At 37.2% G+C, this 19534-nt stretch overlaps 1 protein-coding gene across 1 annotated transcript; it reads right to left on the bottom strand.

Annotated features, from left to right (window-relative positions):
* Nucleotides 1-421: 421 nt before the first annotated feature.
* On the bottom strand, nt 422-17777 carry rfx6 (regulatory factor X, 6). Its single transcript, XM_088089386.1, has 20 exons — nt 17461-17777; nt 15647-15806; nt 14710-14833; nt 14408-14469; nt 14201-14278; nt 13779-13806; nt 12825-12932; nt 12491-12568; nt 12264-12377; nt 11556-11605; nt 10972-11131; nt 10368-10512; nt 9508-9617; nt 9290-9407; nt 7033-7155; nt 5368-5574; nt 4252-4564; nt 3428-3798; nt 1633-1833; nt 422-1473 (listed from the first exon to the last, which is right to left on the bottom strand). The coding sequence occupies exons 1-20, from the start codon at nt 17615-17617 to the stop codon at nt 1304-1306; spliced, it is 2877 nt and encodes a 958-aa protein (XP_087945512.1). The 5' UTR covers nt 17618-17777; the 3' UTR covers nt 422-1303.
* Between the last annotated feature and the right edge of the window lie 1757 nt (nt 17778-19534).

Raw genomic sequence — 19534 nt, 5'->3', positions numbered from 1 at the left:
ACGTGGACGCTAACATCGCACTGGTTTCTTCGTCAGAAAGCCTTTAGAGATTTTTCCATTGGATTTTGGATCATTGCAGAAAATAAGCTTTGTAAAAATGTGAAGATAATTTCCTCCATTTAATGACTTTTAAAGATAGTTTGAGGGAAAGGTTTGAGATTTTGCTGAAGTGTGTTTTGTCAGTGGAGACAACCTGTCCTGTTTCAGCCCTCTTTGATCTTATGGTTTTATGATGTCCCATCTGCTCCAGCGCCAACAAACTCAAGAGGTGTCATGTTTCCATGTTTTACTGAGGTCACCATGGTGTGATATTAACAGCTTACTCCCATCCATCAGCCCCCCCCCCTCCCCTCTTGCTCTCTCTGTTGGTTCTCGTAACATTTTGGTAAGCACTTTTATCTGACTCATATCTCCCCTCCATTGTGCTGCAGAGAAAGCAAATAATTCCAAATAAAAACCTCCCAACTTTGATGTAAAGTCTTCAATTGTGATTCCGTCCTGTAATCTCAGAGTTCAGCCATTAAAGAGTCGTGTGTCTGGAGCTTTGACACATGATCTTTGAATCAGCGGAGATAAGGACTCTATTGGGGTCTCTAATATTGACTGGAAGTCAATCTGCTGCAGCGGCAGACAAAAGCAACAGCACAAACTGTTCTCTGTACTGTTAAGTATCTCCATCATTTTAGCTAATAAATAAATGGACAAACATCCAACCAGAGGCAACACTAATATTTCATCAGGGCCGTAGAGAACTGCAGCAGCGAATTTGTAGCTGTGCTAGCAGCTGAAATTTCGTGCAGGCATTCGTGGTTCCAAGATGATGAATCGTACTCTATTTTTGCTTTTTGTCTTGTCAATTAATACAACACCACTGTGACTAACAAATATTTATTTACAACAGTTTGCACATAAAAGAAATGGAAGCCTTCAGGCATCATTTGGGAACAAACGTTTATGATTATTTCCAAACTGGAACAATTGCTGAGAGCACTTTTGGATATGAGATAACTGTCAGTATCAGCATGACTGTTGTTAGAGATGGTATGCTTTTTTAACGTAATTATCCATGTTTTCATGCAAATAAGTATGTTTCCTTTGCTCCTTTCTGCCTGGTGTATAATACAGAAGGGGCTGAAACAAATGTCTCTCTCTCTGTCTCTTTATGCAGGAGTGTCCCGGCTCCGTGTTCATGCTGAACCTCACAGTGTTGATGTTTTGGGTGAACTAACAACTTACACGCTGTATCTGACGGGAAATGGACTCCAAACATCAGGACGATTCTTCTGTAGAAGTTTCTGCTCCATCATTGTACTCCTCCTGCTCCCATGAAGACCGTATTAATAGGAGGCAATGAAGACACCAGGTCTTGCACCTCTGAAGAAGACGCTACGCGCTGCTGGGAGAGCAATGCATCCTGGGAAGTGAACGGAGAGGGAACTCCAAACATGCAGGGAGCAGATCCTGACGAATGATCTGAGGAAGAAACGACATAAATGTAATGAAATGTATGAGATTTAATTGTTTTATTTTCAATGGACGATGTACGTAACATATATGATCCTCTTATGGATTTCTTACTTTTATTTATTTACTTATTTATTTTATTTATTTATTATTTAGTTTAAATCTGACCTGCTCCAGTTTCAGCCTCAGTGAAATACACTCCTGTTGTTTTCCTTCCAGGTTCATCCAGGATGTTGAGCGGGTCATGGACTTCAGAGTACGTTGAAGGGAACGGGCGCAGGCTGCCGACGGTGCTGATGACAGACACGTGTTGGTCAACCAGTGATGTCATGCGCTGGCTGTCCAGGTAAGTGCTGTTGCCATAGTAACCTGCCACAGGAGGAAAGTTTGGCATTGAGTTCAGCGTGAACGATTTTTGTCTGTGAACAGTGGTTCCCAACCTGTTGATCAAGCCCATTAAGGGGTCAGAAGAAAAATCTAGGAGGTCGCCTTCATTTTAAGGGGTCACAAGCCAAAAAGGTTTTCATTCTTCTTTTTTTATTCTAACTTTTTATTAAGTACGAGGACAAAACAAAAGCAAAGGTTAGAAACCACTAACATAGAGTCTGGAGTATCTTGAAGTGACTAAGAGGGCTGTTAAAAAATTTGAGGAGGCAGCTTTTTCATAAAGTAAAATACAATTATTAAACCATACAATAGCCTCAGAAAAGCCAAATAACATCAACATAATGCTGCCTCCATGCCGGCGACAGCTGTGGCTGGAAGCATTACACTTTCGGGCTGTCCATCCGTATTCTTATGAACAGGATCTTAAGAACGCAGTGATGTAATTTCTTCAAATTTTGCACATATTTAAGTAGACTCAAGGATGAATTGATTAGATGGAGGTCAAAGGTCAAGGTCATAGTGATCTTATACAACAAAAAACACCTTGAAACTGTGCTGATTGTGTAGATCTTCTGTGTGTGAAGCATCCATGTTTTCACAGACATGGATGTAAACTGTAAGTGCAACTTGACTGGTGCGTGGAGGCATACAACCACATGGTGGTATGTCTAGTTTCAGAATGAAATAATACATTTATTAATCAGACTCACTCAACAATGTAGTGCTAGCAGAGCACTAAATATTGTTTTGAATTTATTAATGATTCTGTGTTAAATTCAGCAGGAGGATGCATGTATAAACAACTGTTGCTGGCAGCTCTCTCTCACTCTCTGTCAATGTCCCCCGCTTGGTTTCATTACTATGGTTAGCACAACCCCAGCATTCACATGTATATCCGCCAATAATTTGGGCTATTTTTGTCCTATTATCCTACAGATACATACAGCTTAAATAGAGTGGGCAAACAATGAAAGAGGGGCAGCTAAGCCCCCTTTAGATGTTTTATGTTTATTTGAAAATAAAATCAGATTTTGGTTAAGAGAACTTTGCAGAGACGATCTTTGACGTATACTGTGTCAATTTTATGTCAGAAGAAGTTGACAGATATTTGCAGCTACAAAGTGTGTGAAATGTCACGATATATATATATTTTGGGGGGGGTGCCTTTATTTATAAGACAGCAATGTAGACAGGAAAGGTCTGTCAGAAAGAGAGGGGGGATGACATGCAGCAAAGGGCCACAGGTTGGAATTGAACCCGGGCCACTGCAAAGGACTCAGAGGTTGCCCAGTGTAACTTGTTTTAAACTAAATCAATAATATTTTTTAACTGTTACAGAATATCCTTAGCTTCCCTTGTAATTTTTTAACTGTAGGACAACATCATGTTCAGTAAATAGTCTGTCTCTGATTCTTTCAACTCTCCAATGAGGCCACATAGGACTTAAATCAAGTGAAATATTCAAGCATGCTGGCACTACATTAAATGGAAATGACCAGGTGGGACCCATCAGGTGATCCAGCAAAGTTTAGAAGGCTAATTCCCACATTATTACCACAGTCTGAGTCGTCCTTACCACTGTGTCCTGCAGCAGAGTACGTCTGTCCCTGACACCCACCGCCCGCAGGGTTCAGTCCAGCCCCCACAAAGCCGAACCCCTCCGCTGAGTCCAGAATCTGAGCTGCTGTCTGAGCGTCCAGTCCCTGTTCAGTCTGAACAGGATCTGAGCCCGAACTGTAGCTTGATGTGGGTCGCACCGCAGAGCCATAAGGCGTCAGTGAGCAGTTAGTGCTGTTAGATGAGTGATTGGTTGATGTGTGATGATGGCTGTAGAAGACGTCTTTAGTCAGGTGTTGGTCATTGAAGGAGGGGTAGCGAGAGAGGTGGTAGGCCAGCGATGAAGCCTGAGACTGAACTGAAGCCACGCACTGACCCGGAGTCTGAGGCCTGAAAGACAGATTAAACAAACCTTTAGACTTAATAATGACACCATAATATCTTTTAAAAACTTTTTTGTAACTCCTAGATATTTGCAGAAACTTCAGGGGTCAGTAGCCACGCCCATGTCTGCCAGTGCCTCAGGATTAAAAAAAAAAAAAATCACAGTTCGATCTCTGCATGAAGGTTTTATCTAAAAGTAAACACTCCAAAAAGTGCGTCAAATAAAAATGAGCTGTTATTCTATGTAAACATGCAAACATTAAATTCTTGTTTTTTTTTCAGAAATGTCATGATTGTCTGGGGGAATAGTCTCTAAAACATTACTTATAAGTATATTTTTCAACTGCAAGAACATTTTTGTCATAATTGTTATTTTTGTAACCACAAGAGATCTGAATGGTATGTAAACACGCAAAAAAACAAACGACCCAGGGCAGGACAGGACTAAATGAAGCTGACCTGAGGGCAGGCTGATAGTTTGCGGCTGAGGAGCTGCCTGCTGGAGGAAAGTAACTAGAGCTGGTCTGAGGTAAGCAGTGGTACAGGGTCTCTGGGTAAGAAGAGCAGGGGCTGGGCTGGGTCATGGCGCTGAGAGTGGACAGGCAGGAGGAAGAGGAGGAGGAGCAGGTGGTGGAAGAAGAAGTAGTAGTCGTCAGGGGTCTCCCTGTCATTGGCCCCTGGTTGATGACGGAGCCTCGGTGCACTAATGCTGCTGGAGATATGGGGGGCGTCATAAGGGGGCCGCTGACCTGAGAGAAGTCCATCTGACTGCCTGAGTATGAAAAGGAGACGCAGACAGGGACAGGAAGGATTTACATTCAAGATTGTTCCTATTTAAAGCTGCACTAATTGATATTCACTGCTGCTCTTTGGCGCATTTTAGCGTCTTTTTGGCATCCCCAAAAGTTCTTTCTTACCATAACGAAATCCTTTCATGGCCTAACGCTAACCAAAGCTTCAGTACAATTTCATTTTATTTATATAGTGCATTATCACAAATCACAATTTGCTGCAGAGAGCTTGACAACATACAACACCCTCGGTCTATTAATAATAATAATAATAACCTTTATTTGTATAGTGCCTTTCATACATAAAATGCAGCTCAAAGTGCTTTTTATGCGAAAATGCTAAAATTTAAAACCTAACAACATATTAAAATTAACCCTCAGGGCAGATAATGAAAAACTGCCTCCCAACAAAAAAAAAAGAAAAGCAAAACAAGACATGTCGTAGAAAAACAGGGAAAAAATGGAGGAAAACTCAGAAAGAGTAATTAAGGAGGGATGCCTGTCCCAGGACGGACAGATGTGCAACAGATAACTTGATGTGCACAGAGCAGACCAAGATTATTAAATACAGTACAGACAATCCATATGACCTCAGCAGTAGACGCGTCAGATCTGGAAACTATAAGAATTATTTATCAAACAGTCATTTTGTAGATATTAGTGGGTCTGAATGTTATATTCTGGAGAGTACAATTTAAATTTACTGAAATCAGTGTTGTTTCTTAGTCCTAATGTCTCAGGGCTCTTTAGCAAACAACAATATATTGTATCCTTTTTGTTTTACCTGAAACTGTGAACCCAGCAGACTCTGTCCCCTGGTAGATGACGGTGCTTGTTTCCAGGCTTTGCTGCTGATTGGTTGACAGTGACATGTAGGTGTGTTCTCCCAGAGACTCATTCTTCACTGATTGGTCGATTGCAGAGCTGTTCTTGTTGCGATTAGCGAGGAAGCAGGAACTGGGAGAGGCCATGAACGCTGCTTTACTTGCATCTGAAAAAGTTAGAATCACATCATTGATAAAAACATCTGGTGAAAGTCTCTGAAGCAGGGACTGTTTAAACAGCTCTGTTGGTGATGCTGATTTATTATTATTTTATTATTATTGTTTTATGTGGAGATTTAGTTTGATTTAAGTTGGATCCATTGCAGTGAATTCAATTCTAATCGTCCCCAAATTTTAAATATAAATTAAATTTGTTTTACCTCCACTTTAATTTCCGTTTTTTTGTTTATTTTTTTGACATTTTATTCTACTAAACTGGCATTTATTTTCCCTTTCCACTCTTTGTATCTGCAGTTTTAAAGCTATAGTTGGCAACTTTGAGAATTTTTGTTGTTGTTGTTGTTATAGTCCATGAAATTTACACTATATCATGACAGTAGTACATGAAACATGTTTGTTTTTTTGTTTTTTTTAAAGATTCTTATTTAGGCTATTTTGTCTTTAATTAACAGGACAGTGTACGTGTGAAAAGGGGAAAGAGAGAGGATGGCATGCAACAAAGGGCCACCGGCTGGAAGCAAACCCACAGCGGCAAGGACATCGCCTTTTGTACACGACGTGCCCACTCTATCGACTAACCAACCACGCCCCCCATGAAACGGATAATCTGTAAGAAGTATGTAACTATGAAAAAATTTGCTTTTGCTGGTGGGCGGTGCTTTGTTTTTCGGGATTTTTTTTTTTGCTCAACTGTTTTCAACATGGTGGCTGTGTCACAAACGTTTTCAACATTTGAGATGAGACATAGACAATGCAGTAACAGAGTCTTGATTCATATTTGATCAGCGCTGCCTAGTTTAACAGTTCAACTGCAGTTCATGAGCAGTGACTGACAGCTGCTTTAGAGACCGCTTGGCTCTGATTGGTTGTTTTGTTTTTGCAAATTCCATTAGAACCAATTTTTTTTTAACATTTTATCAGTCTCAGGCAGACCTCCAGGAAGTACACCAGGCTTTGGGGCCAGTTTATGTACTTTCATAGGAATAATCAGGGCCCCTCTTCCAACGCTGCATCCAGTTCTCTTTATACATCCATGGTCTCTAGTACAGCTGTCTGGATGAAGTGACAGTTTAAGCATTTATGACAAAAAGTGATTTTACAAAAATCTCCCACTGTGGCTCTTATGTTTCTTTACTCCTTATGTAAAACTATCGTCATCATGGTGTTTGTGTGGCTCCCCAAAACAACATCTGCTATGCTTATTGCATAACAAAATAAACAAATGAATAAATAAAATAAAATAAAAATAGAATAATTTCCATTCCTAACAGTTAGAGTTTGCTAAGTATTTTGTATTATTCTATTTTATCTTTATTTCCTTTAATTTTTTTTAGAGCACATTATGCTGTTTAATTTAAAAGTGTCATAGGGTTCCCCAGGAATGAGTCCAGCACCGGGGAATGAGTTTGTATTTTTGCCCCAGTGTCTGTTTTGATGCTTGATACCTGCATTTTTCATGTATTTGTCCAGCAGGTTCTGCAGGTCCTGCTCCTTGTCATTGTTGAACTGAGTCTCCAGAGCCAACAGGATGTATTCATCCAACAGCATCCTGATCAGATGGAAGGAACCTGCAGAGAAGAGAGGTGGTTATGACAGAGGTGAGACTTTATCTACATATTGAACTTCCAGAGAGATTAGAAGACCTCACTTTGTCTTCTTGTTTATCCACTGTTTGACCTTTAGGATCAAGCTGCTCTTTGTTTGACCTGCAGGGTCGAAGCTTTAAAACCTTCTGTGCGCGTCTGTACGACCAAATGGTTTGTGTTTATTCACGTACATGCACTCTGCGTGTGTGTGCATGTGTTTGAACAGAGAACACGCGACCCACAGATAAGACTTTGTTTAATCAAGGCGAGTCTGGCCATTATAATTTATGGCACTATTGTAGCAATCTGCTCTGAGCTGGCTTGTATTAGTCGTGTGTGTGTGCGTGTGTGCGTGTGTGCGTGTGCATGTGTGTGTGTATTGAATGATGGAGAAGAAAGGAACACAAAATTAATTAGCTGAGAGACAGTTATTAATCGGAGAAACAACAATCACTGTGTTGGCATTATGTTCAGTAGTTTTTATAAATTGCACATTGATGTTACCTGATTAACAGGTTTGTTAGCACAAGTTAGACCATAATTTTCCATAAACCCTGTTGCTTCCTGTCCCCCTCTGCTATCTTTTACTGGAAAGGTATAGGTTATACATCGGTGTCATGATTTAGCAGTTTAAGCTCTGTTTGCATTGAAAGGAAAAAATAACACCTTTTCTTGGTTTCGTGCTGTAAAGTAATCTGATGGCAATCAAGTTGAAATGCAAAGAAAATGTTTGATACCACCAATGTTCTCAGTGATGGGAAAGTTTACAGAGTAACATTTAATTTTGATAAAGAATGAGGTAAACATTCTGGTTGGTGTAACAACTTTTACAGTGGCATGTATCAAGTTTTATCACTATTTTTGATATTAACATTTTATAGTGCATCAGACATAAAGTAGTTCTTTTGGTTTTAGAAAATCAATATTCTTTATCCAGGGAGAGCCAAAACACAGCATCGCAATGGATGTGCCTCAAAACCAACTGAATAAGTCAGGAAAGTGAATAAGCCAAGTAGGTATAGATGCAGCTGGAGCAGCTACATGACCACCATCCCACCATCAGTTCATTATCAGCCCCCGTCACGGTGGGAAAACGGCAGTGTGAAAACACTCTGTGACAAGTAAAGGTCCTGCATTCAAAATCATACTTGAGTAAAACTACAGAAATTTGAGCTTCAAAATATACTTAAAGTAGGCTACCAAAAGTAAAAGTACAGATTATGCAGAATGGTCCATTTAACAATGAAAGAACAATGTATATCATTTAATTGGATTATAATTATTGATGAATTAACTCTTTGAAACCTAATCAAATGGTTAAACTTCTTTCAAATGCATAGGGAGAGGGCAACGAATATCTATCTATCTATATATCTATCTATATGTCTATATATCTATCTATCTATATATCTATATCTATCTATCTATCTATCTATATAATATATATATATATATACTGTTTATCTATCTACATGCATGTATATATATATATACACATATATATATACAGTATGTGTGTGTGTATATGTGTGTATACAGTATTTATTTATATATTTATTTATAATATATACACAGTATATATATACTTGTTCAATGCATATATATATACTGTATATATATATATATATACGCATTGGTTAGATTTCTTTCAAACATATATATATATATATATATAATCTGCACATTTTCCCCACTTTTTGATGATTTTCTAATAATTTTCTTGTCACCTTTTACTAATTTAAGAAATCAATCAAAAATCTTGTGAAAGGCATCTGAATGCAGCACAAGAAAACTGATGTCAAACCCAGTGTCAAAGGGTTTATGAAGGTGGGCATAATTCAAACAACTTTTTCGACTGTTGTTCGGCTTAATCTGTGAAAATATTATCTATAAGTGATCTTTTTTGCTATATTTTGTTTCAGTAACCTGAATATTCACTGTAACTTAAGCCGTTATATAGATGTAGTGGGGTAAAATTTCCTTCTAAGTTGTAATGGAGTAGGCATATAATGTAGCACAAAATGGAAATACTCAGCTCACGTAAAAATAATTCTGTACCTTCCATCCCTGGACAGCTTCCAGGTGTGAATGTGCTGAACATTTAAAATGTTCTTACCAAAGCTGGAGGCGTTGTTGAGTGTGAGGTTGTGCATCACTCTAGCACCAAAGAAACTCCACCTGAGGAGGAAATCCTGAGCTCGCTTCTTCACTGACCGACCGCTCTGCTTCCCGGGCTGAATAGTCAGAAAAGACAGGAAGAAAAAAAAATGCTTGGTTGCACAATAGTACATTTTATACTTGACAAATACAAGTCCACACAACACTAGTTGTAACCTTGATGACTTTGTGCTCCACAACAGAGTCCAACCACTCGATGAAGGACTCCACTGTGGCGTTCTTTCTCAGCAGCTCTTTCAGCTCCTGAAAGACGGTGATGGAGTCATCTGGAAAGAGAAAAAAGAAAGAAACACATCAGTCACATCAGTCTTTGGGTTTGCTGATGTGAGTTAATACAGTAGTACAGTAACACAATAGTTTGTGAGTTATTTTTTGTTAAAAATCTAGCATTTTTTTCTCTCCCAGTTAGGATGATTATTGTAGAAATGTAAAGATACAAATTTTACCAGGATGGGCAATTTCATAAAATATGAGGTACAGCAGATGGACAGCAGTAGTGAAATGTAAATAAGTACACTTACTCAAGTAATGTACAGAAATTGTAGATACTTCTACTTCACTGGAGTATTTCCCTTTCTTGCTACTTTATCAACTTTTACCTCAACTCTATTACTAGTGTTGTACTTTTTACCTCACTGCCTATATTTGACAACATTAGTTACCAAACAGTTGTATTGAAACATTTGAACATTATTAATACAAAATATAAATAAAGTTATCGTTTCTGATATATTATTAAAAAGCCCCTCCAGGATGTTGAGGTCAGTTAACAGAAATTCAACCGATCTCTGTAAATTCTATGTAACATTGAAATGTTATCCAGTTACTGCGACTTTTTCTCAAATTTGACCAATCATCCTAGTTTCTCATGTGTTTCACCTATCAACGACAGAAGTTATTACTAAAGATCATGCATGCCAAATCCCTGATGTTCTGCACAAAAGCAGGTTTTTCGGTGTGTTCAGTGTTGTGGTGGAACACAAAAATTGGCAGTTTTCAGTAAGTAGCTGTCTTACACTCAGAGTAGATGTCTGGCTCCTGGTCTCCAGCATTGTTTATACTGAGCAGAGGCTGTGAGCTGATGCTGCTGAGATCCACATTGTCGATGTCCGTCACCATGCTGGTCACTACAGCCTGGTCAAACAATGCCGGACGGGCTATCTGCAAAAAAAAAAAAAAAAAATCCAAAGTCATAATTATGTTTACTTTGAGACATCAGAGCAGGGATTCTCAGCTTACTTTGCCTGGGGGCCACTTTTGCAAAATGAAAGGAGGCCAGGACCCAGTTAATAAACAAACATTTTTTCCCTGTCAGTGATTGCCGTTTTCACTTATCTCTGCCAAGAGGCAAATCCAGTATTAGCAGCCCAATGCAGGTCAGGTATACGCAGGGGCGTATTTAGGATTTGAGGAAATTTGGGGCTTATCCCAGACCTCTGTAGGGGGGCGTTCCTTGCTGCTTTTCTTGATAAACAAACCCTATCTGGTACCTTGTTTACATTCAAAGAACAAAAACAAACCCAGTATAAATCCATTTTTTTTGTCACCGTAAAATAGTCGTAAATTGAGTATCAAGAAGAGTTAACTGTAATATCTTGTGTGCTTCAGTGAGTGTCATACCTGTGCTAGGTGTAAGAACGACGTCTGTCTCTTCAGGGAGGAAACGAAGTGCCTCGCTATAGGGAGTTTCTTGGCTGAAAGGCATTCTGGGAGGTTCTCCAGGGAGGAAGCTAGCCAGTGCTCCCAGTGTTTGGCAAAGTTGCGGATATCTGCCAACAGACTGATGAAAAAGATACAGATCTCTCTCAATTCAACATTAATTAGTAAAACAATCTCTCATTGTGGTTCCAAATGACTTATTCATGGTTAGACTTTAAAACCTGCGTTCTCGTCTCTACAGTAAGGACAGACCATAAGATAATTGAAGGAAAAATGGCCAAAATTTAAAAATAAGATCTAGCCATTACCAACAGTGATGAAGCTTATTTTATCCTTTAGTCTTTATTCCTTCCAACACACTTTTCTTTTTCTAATAAATGCCAAGGTTTTATGGAAAATGTGACTCAAGCTTTTCAGCAATAGTGACATGGATATTGGTGCCACAAAGAGCCTCAGATTGTCTTTGCAAATATTTTGTTGGTTATCATGTCAACAATCACAAGTAATTTTACAATAAGACACGAAGTAAAGATGAAGGAACAAACCTTTCAGGCATCTCCTGCATTGTAGCAGGAATAAGAACGTCTGTTAAAACCTGAGAGAAAAAAAGGGAAAATATATCTAAAACAGTGAATAAATGACTTCAGTTATCAGTGAGTCAGAGAGGAGAAAAGGATCTGTCCTCATTGAAAAGTTGAGTTTATTCATATAGAATATTTATACTGAAATAATGCGTCAGCATGGATATGATTTATTTTTGTGTGCAGGGTAATGCTCTCTACACATGGTTAAATTTAGATGTATCATTCCTGGCCCAAAGTAAGAGGTGACAGATGTTACTGTGGTGCTAACAGGATTAATTTTTGCAAATGGAGAGAAGGAATTGAACCTGCACCTTTACACCTGCAAGTGACTAACTACTGGGGCAGCCTGTTAGCCGGTTCCTGTTCTATTTAATAGTGCACTGAGTACAATGAATTACAGTGTCTGGCCTCTTAAAAAAAATAAAAAAACATGGTTAGTCATTCGCACTTTAAGTCTAGTTGTAATTAAAAAAAAAGAAACTTGCCATTTTGTTGAACGATTGATCAAAAGATGCCATATGATACAAACACAGCTTTCAATTTTGTATTAATAATGGGCTAATTAAAACAAACCAGAAATTAAATAAATCAGGAACATATGATAAAGATCTGACATGAACACTCTTGTTGTAATTTTACAGAAATACAAATTCAGTATTTCATAAAAACCTTATAGAGGATAGAGTCGCAGACGCAAAATATGTCGACTATAACAGGGTTTTCCAGCAGCGGCAGCAGGTGGTCGGGCATTCCCTGCCAGAAGTGTAGCAAAAAATTCTGTATCTGAAACAAAACATATAAAGAGTTGTATCTAGTTTGAGTGGGATGCTGGTTTTACTCTTTTCAGCGGTATTCAAAAATGCTCTCATGTTAAAGTAAAGTCAAGTAATTATCACCTCCTCAAAGTTGACATTAATGGCGTTGTCCAGGATGCACTGGCAGTGTGTTTTGTACATCATGATCAGAGTGTCCACCTACAAAGAGACAAGAAAGATCTGACGTTTAATCCACTCCTAAACAAACTATAATGAAACCAGTCAATGCCCAGCGAGCCCATCGAACTACTAATTTCAGTGTTTTATGGTTAAGATTAAATGCATCTGCACCATGTAGAATTTGATGTATGTCAAGTCAAGATGCATATTTAACAGCAGATACAGTAAAAGTACTGCCACCTTCTCGTTTGTTCACAATAAAAACAGAATATACTGTATATCGCAATATGCACACCTTTTCTCTGGAGATATTTCCCTGCAGCAGAAGATGCTGAGCATTAGGGAAGTCTGGGAGCAGTGTTCCAGTTTTAGAGCTCAGAGAGTATTTCCTTGTGAAACCTCCCTGAAAAAGAAAGAAACAATGTCATGTCCTTTTTAAAATTTTGTTCATCTTGTCACCATTGAGTTTAGAGTTAGAGTAATTTAACACCCTCTGAAAATCCAGCCTGCTCCCAGGTGCTCAAATGCTGACGCTTTGTCCCCTCAGCATCTCATAGCATCGAGGCACCCACACAGCTGAAAGACCTAACACCTGGTTGATGTTTTGAAGTAGTTGCTGTTAGGTGAAGGCAACAAAACTACTTGGTAGGTTTTGAAAAAAAGATCATGTTTCGGGTTAAAGTCAGTATGTTTGTTAGTAAACATGATGGATGATGTCAGTGCGCAAAAACCATACATATGATGCGTAATGTTTCATTAAAACAACACTGACTTTTGCTTTCACACGGGATACAGACTGAAGTCTTTGGTTCTTTTTACTCATCCATTATTTCCTCCCAGCCTACTTTCTTGCTCTGATAGTATCTTGGTTGCGCTCAGTGTCACCTTTTGGCGTTAGTTGAAAGCCCAGTGTGTGTCATATGCCGAGGGGATTAACAAAGCATTGAAATTTAATGTCCTGGGAATAAGAGCAGGCGGGAAATTCGTTTTTTGCCAACCTCCAGTGGTTTCATTTTATACCTTGTTGTATGCATGTTAAAGTGCACACTGTCGGGTGTAGTTATAGGTTCTACATAATATATTTCTATTTCTATTGTTTGGGAAAGTTAGTGCCAAAAATTGCAATTTTCGGTGAGAAATTGGACTCACAAATCCTGTGACAAACTTGTAACCAAGAGGGCCACAAAAAGGCTTAATTCTAGCCTGGTGTTAAATTACTTGTTAAAGAACAGTTTCCATTTTCACTTACCTCGTTCTTGAGTTTGCTACCTGAAAATCTGCAATCAAAGAGAAACAGTTTTGATCTGTGAAACTTTAAAAACATCAAGTTGAGATCTACAAAAGGTAAAGAAAACACACTGGACAAAGCTATTTGCCTATCAATACCATAGAAAAACAGGGTTTTTAATTGACAATTTTCAGATTATAAATGTTCATGTGTCTTTGTGTAATTCATGAAATACAAACTGAGTATTTAACATGTAATCAAACCTCAGCAGAACAAAACAGCAATGTGTCATCTGCATAGACTGAAATTACATAGAAAAAATCTTCACTGTGCACCTGTACTGACACACAAAAAATAAGATTCTGTACAATGCAGTTAGCAGTCATAAAACATAACGTATACAGTATATATGCAAAAATAAAACATGTTTAATGTTTTGATACCTGGTCAGACCTTTTCCTGAATACACAGAGTGATAGTAAGCACTGCTCTCTTTGATGCCAATTCCATAATAATGATATCTGTATTATGGCAAGAAAATATCAGTTAGTGATTATTAAGTGCAATGATCAGAAATAAATTGACTTTTGGACCTCTAGGTAACGTAAAAGTATGAAAATAAAAAATTGAAAGTGAGTCTTTGCATTTACTTTGAGTGTCCTCTGGTGCCAAGTCGCCTTGTTGTTAAAAGAGGAAACTTCTGTCGAATTGTCTGATGAGAAAAGGAGGTGAAAAAGTTCTGGTTAGATAATCGGTCATCATCATTGGATCACTATTAGGACTCTGCAGTAGCCCTCATAATGAATGTCATGTGAAGTTTGATATCAACTCCCATTATAATAACAGAGACAATCAAACTTTAAGCACTGCACTCTTAACTGTGCAAGGGAACTGGAAATGTTTAGGATGGTGATATCCAAAATGTGTCTCTTTCAAACAGTCACTCACTTACCTTTCCAAATGTAGCAGCACAGGCCGGCTCTAGTTTCTCCTTCCTGCAGAAGTCCAGGTAGTGAGCGTAGAGGATACATCTAGGCAGGCACACTCCTTCACACACAATATAATTCTCCTCCAGCCTGTTGAGATACGTCAGTGAAAATATCACATGTACATGTACATATGTCCACTGAAAACAGTAAATGCAAATACTCACTTAATTCTTGCTCCACAACAAAACAAACAAGTTACTTTTGTATATCAAATAAAAAACAAATGAACCTAAAGAAATAAAGTACTTTGGCCTGGATGTACTGCAGGGATTAAAATACAGCTTTGTTAAGGTGTATAAAATATTCGTCTTGTTGCCAACAATTGTCAAAATTCAAGAAAAGAGAAGAGCTTTACTTTGCAGTTTAAACAATAATTCTTAAGACTTAGTAGGAGACTTTTGTCGATTCTGAAAATGTCTAAACTGCTGTAGATGGTTCTCTGTGTAAAAATAAACAGTTTTAACTTTAAAAAAAAAAAGTTAGTGTCGAGGCAGCCTTAATTTTAAGTTGTCCTCACAACTTCAGACAAATTTTAAGGCACCTGAGATACTAAGACATTGTTTATTTTTAGAGTGATAGTCCGAAGTTTTGCTTATGCATTTTTGTGTCACCATGCATCAAAAAGTTATTTTATGATGATACACAGCAGTTCATAAAGTCTAAAGACATTTTCTTACCTCATAAGAGGTGAAGAGTTCATTTGTAAAAACGTCAAAAAAGCATTCTTAAACAATTTTAACCAGCGTTAGTGTGGTTGATCTTTCCTTGAGTGTATTATAAGAAAAAAAAAACCTTGATTTTGGAAAATAATAAAGCAGAAGTATCTGTTTTTGCAAACGAATCCTTCATATGTTTATCATCAGAGACACCTGATGCAGTGAACAGTTACGGTGCTCTTACCACTGCAGGGTGAGTTGAGTCTGTTTCTTTTTGTCCTTGATAATTTGACTGATGGTCTTCCTGGACGGCGAGATGCTCTGTTTAATGGTCAGGTCGGGGTTAAAGTCCACGAGGTCCTGGTCTTCCTCAGAGGACGGTGTCTCATTACTGTCTTCTGCTTCTGAGAAAACATACAAACATATATATATATATATATGACCAAATTTCACCCAAATGTTGGATAGGATATAATGATCACTGTGGCCATTGCTCAGCATCTAACTCTGAAAGACAGGAGGAGACATTTGATCAGACACTGAGTTGGTGTGGGGAGGCATACAATCCTGTGGCACTTATTCTAGTTTCACCATAGAAGAAGGTGAAACAACTTCTTCTCTTCTTTTGTAGTGTAATTTCAGCTAATCCCGGGTACAATAATAGACGATTATGAGTGCAATGCAGGGTCTCCTGAGGTGCCTCCTGAGCGTCAGATGTTGCTCTACAGTGATCTGTCCTTACTTGTCTTTACGTTTTTTTCAACTTTAATGTCTCCTCTTGTCTTGTCAGTTCAAGAACCCATATACCCCAAAAGTATCCACCTCTATAATCCAAAATATTCTGAAACATGAGTTTGTAAATTCATTTTTTAAAAGCATGGTGAAAAATATACAAAATTGCTTGTAAATCGTGGCAGCTAATAATTGTGTATTTTTCCAAATTGTGTGGGGCAGTTTCAAAATGTATCAACACCAGAGGGTTTTTAGCAAGAAATTGTTATGGAGTGTAACTGTAGGGAGGGATGGTCAAAATGGTACAACTGAACTTTTTTTTTAAGAAATAGGACAGACTGCAGTGAATTACTGTATATTAATCCTTATATACAGTAATGAAGGTATGAGAAGGTCCCGACCATTTGGAGCTAACAAGGAATCAATAAAACATTTAATTCTTTATTTTATAAAACTTCCATTTATTAAAGTTGGAAGATTTTGTCGAAGTGCTGCCTGATTATTCAGTTTAAAATGACTGTGTATGAGTGTGTATATGATATGTTATAGCTTTAACTTTAAGAATACAGAGAATGTCTGCCTCTCTTTTTGTGTAAATCTTTTGCTGACAATTATCAAAACCTGAAGAAAAGTTCATATTAAACAATGAACGAGGTCTAGATTGTAAGAAATTTCCCCCTAACTTTATGGTAAACTACTGGCAGCTGTAGTTGTCAGCATAATGCAGTTATTTAAGGCTGTCATGACTGTATTTACTTTAATAGTGTGTTACTCTTATATTATTATTATTTTTTTACAGTATTCCACAGTAGAATGTGAGGTTTATAATGTTATTCTATAGATAACCTGCATGTGGTTTCTGTCCAAGTCCATTTTTGGCAGTCAGAGAAGCATCCAAGGGATACATTTGTCTACTTGCCCTATCCTCAAGGAGCACCTGATTTTTTTTGTCACCTAGAAACACCTTGTTTGCGTGGCACTCCCCATTTTATTATTTTTACTTTCTCCCTAATGTTTACGTGTCTTCATCCTCATTCCTCTTAATAAGGGGTGAAAGCGATAGAGAAGAAAATGATTGTGATCTTGTTGTTGTAGCACCACCATGTGGTTAATATGTGTCACTTTTTTTTTTACCTGTGCATATTTGAAATATAACCACAGGAAAACATTTAGATTTAATGTCAAGATTCATTGAAGATTATTTCCAGAAAAAGGGAGATGATGGTTAACATATTAGAAGAATGTAAATACAACACAGTAACATTCTAGCTAAATTGATCTTTACTTAGTACAGCGATAATTTATTAAGAGTGGTTGCTTTATTACCTGATTTAATCCCAGAATCATCCTCCTGATGAAAGTGTGTCTGTCCGTTGAAGTCTGTGCATGTTTCCTTGGGTGAGCTGCACAAAGTCTTGGTAAGAGAGTGAATAAGAAACACTCCATCTCTAGCTGAACTCTCACTGCTGCGTTTCATTGGCATTGTCGCATCAAATAAATGTGGCTAAACAAATCAACCAAAAACAAAAAAAAAAAAAAATGAAGTCAGACTGCTGTGAAAAAATCCCCAAAACGGTCCACTGCAGCTCATTTGTCATCAAGACTGATTCATCTCTGAATCCTTAAACACTGTTTGCCAATCCTTCATTCACAAAAGTCCAAGAAAACCTAAAAAAGATCACCAACACCACGTCCGGCATATTTATTCTAGCCAACTGACCTGAAGCTACAGAAAAGTGGAAACAGTTGCACTCTTGATAAACCTGAAGGGACAGCCTCAGAATAATAAGGCCGTGCTGTGGGAAGGCAGAGCTAATGAAGCCGTGGATGCATTCATCATATTTACAGAAGACTGGGGCTAATCCATGTTATTAATGATTAACAGAAAAACCCTCATCCATCTGTCCATCCATCCGTCTTGCCTCACACACTCAGCTGGCCCTTTACACAAAGTTTTATATTGATTTTAAAAAAAAGGTTCAGTCTGCTTTCACTTTATTTAGATAGGTTTGAAAACGTAAATATCTGTATGTATATAATTTGAATTGTTGTGTGTGTGTGTTAACCTGTTTGAAGGTTCATTTAAAGCTCAATAAGATGTTTACCTGTTAAAATAAAATAAAAGATAGAAATATGTTGACTAAATTGACAAAAAAAAAATCCTAAAGCCAAGATGACATTATTAAGAAATCGAATTATATATTTTGTTGTCCAACCCACCTTCTAAAACCAAAAAACAATGTCATTAGAAATAAAGCAGCAAATTATCACAGTAAATTTACTGGAACTGGTTAATATTTGACAGTGTTGTTTAATAAATGATTAACACTTATTTTCAAAATTGTTGCCAATTTATCATCCGTCAGTATCCAAATTACTATTTCAGCACTATACCACACAATTTTCTGGATTTTCTGTCAAAATATTTAATTGAAAACGCAGTCTTAATAGAATTTCTGTGTTGTATTAGGTTTAGGTTTGTATTAAATAATCATAATAATAATCATAATAATGTAAAAGATCCACATTCAAACGTCTATTTGAAGAAGAAAATGTTTAAGTAATAGCATCAGAATATCCTGAAAGAAGAAGTACTGTATAATAATTATTGATGTATTACTGTGTTTATCACTTTAATGTTGCAGCTAGGGTGGGGCTAGCTATTTTAATGAATCATAATTTATTTGTTGATTTTATTTTACATTATTAATAATAATTTGCAATGCTTACTAGTAGTTGAAGTTAATAAATAAATGTAATTAAGTAAAAAGTGCAGTATTTATCTATGACTAGTAGTAGTAATTGAAGAATAAGTGGCCAAAAAATTTATAAGTATTTGAGTAGCTCAAAATTATAAAAGTAGAATACTTCCTACCTGAAATTAATACTTTGAAACCTGAGCAAATTGGCTTGGCTTTCAAAAGTATGGAAAGAAGACAATGCAAGAAGAAATTACGCCAAAATTTGAAAAAAAAAAAAAAGTACAAGTAAATTACCTGTAAATTAGTCAAAACAAAACAAGTCAGAGAGCATTAAAAGAAAGGAAAGCAAAAATAGAATAACTATGAAAAAAAATTAACATAATTTGAAATAATTAAATTTGATAATTATCAATATATTTTTTTCCTGGCTTTTTTTTTTTCTTTTTTCCCCAGACAGTTGTCCCTAGCTTTTTTAAAAACAACTTTCTTAATCTACTTATGTCTTAAAGTTGGTGGAGCATTTATTACAAAGTGGCTCATTGCTTTCTTTTCCCCCGATTTTGAAAAAAAAAAACAACACTATATGCTCAGGGATTAAAGGCAAAAAAATACCCTTCAGATAATTTCCATATTGCTAATATTCATATTTTAAAGATTTAACCTTAAACGCAGACGTTTCTCAGATTGTTTGTTGGAGG

Source organism: Plectropomus leopardus, chromosome 16 (genome assembly GCF_026936395.1).
Source record: "Plectropomus leopardus strain MGB_pleo_1.0 chromosome 16, ASM2693639v1, whole genome shotgun sequence".
Taxonomy (NCBI): Eukaryota; Metazoa; Chordata; class Actinopteri; order Perciformes; family Serranidae; genus Plectropomus; species Plectropomus leopardus.
This window is presented reverse-complemented; position numbering and strand designations above follow the sequence as displayed.

Bases quoted from the DNA above. Each gene is read 5' to 3' on its own strand.
- rfx6 (XM_088089386.1), bottom strand. From the start codon at position 17,617: ATGCCAATGAAACGCAGCAGTGAGAGTTCAGCTAGAGATGGAGTGTTT. The intron at 11,132-11,555 runs GTTTGTTCCTTC...CTTTTTCATCAG, and splicing joins ATGCAGGAGATGCCTGAAAG to TCTGTTGGCAGATATCCGCA. The intron at 7,156-9,289 runs GTAAGAACATTT...TCTTCTCTGCAG, and splicing joins CAACAACGCCTCCAGCTTTG to GTTCCTTCCATCTGATCAGG.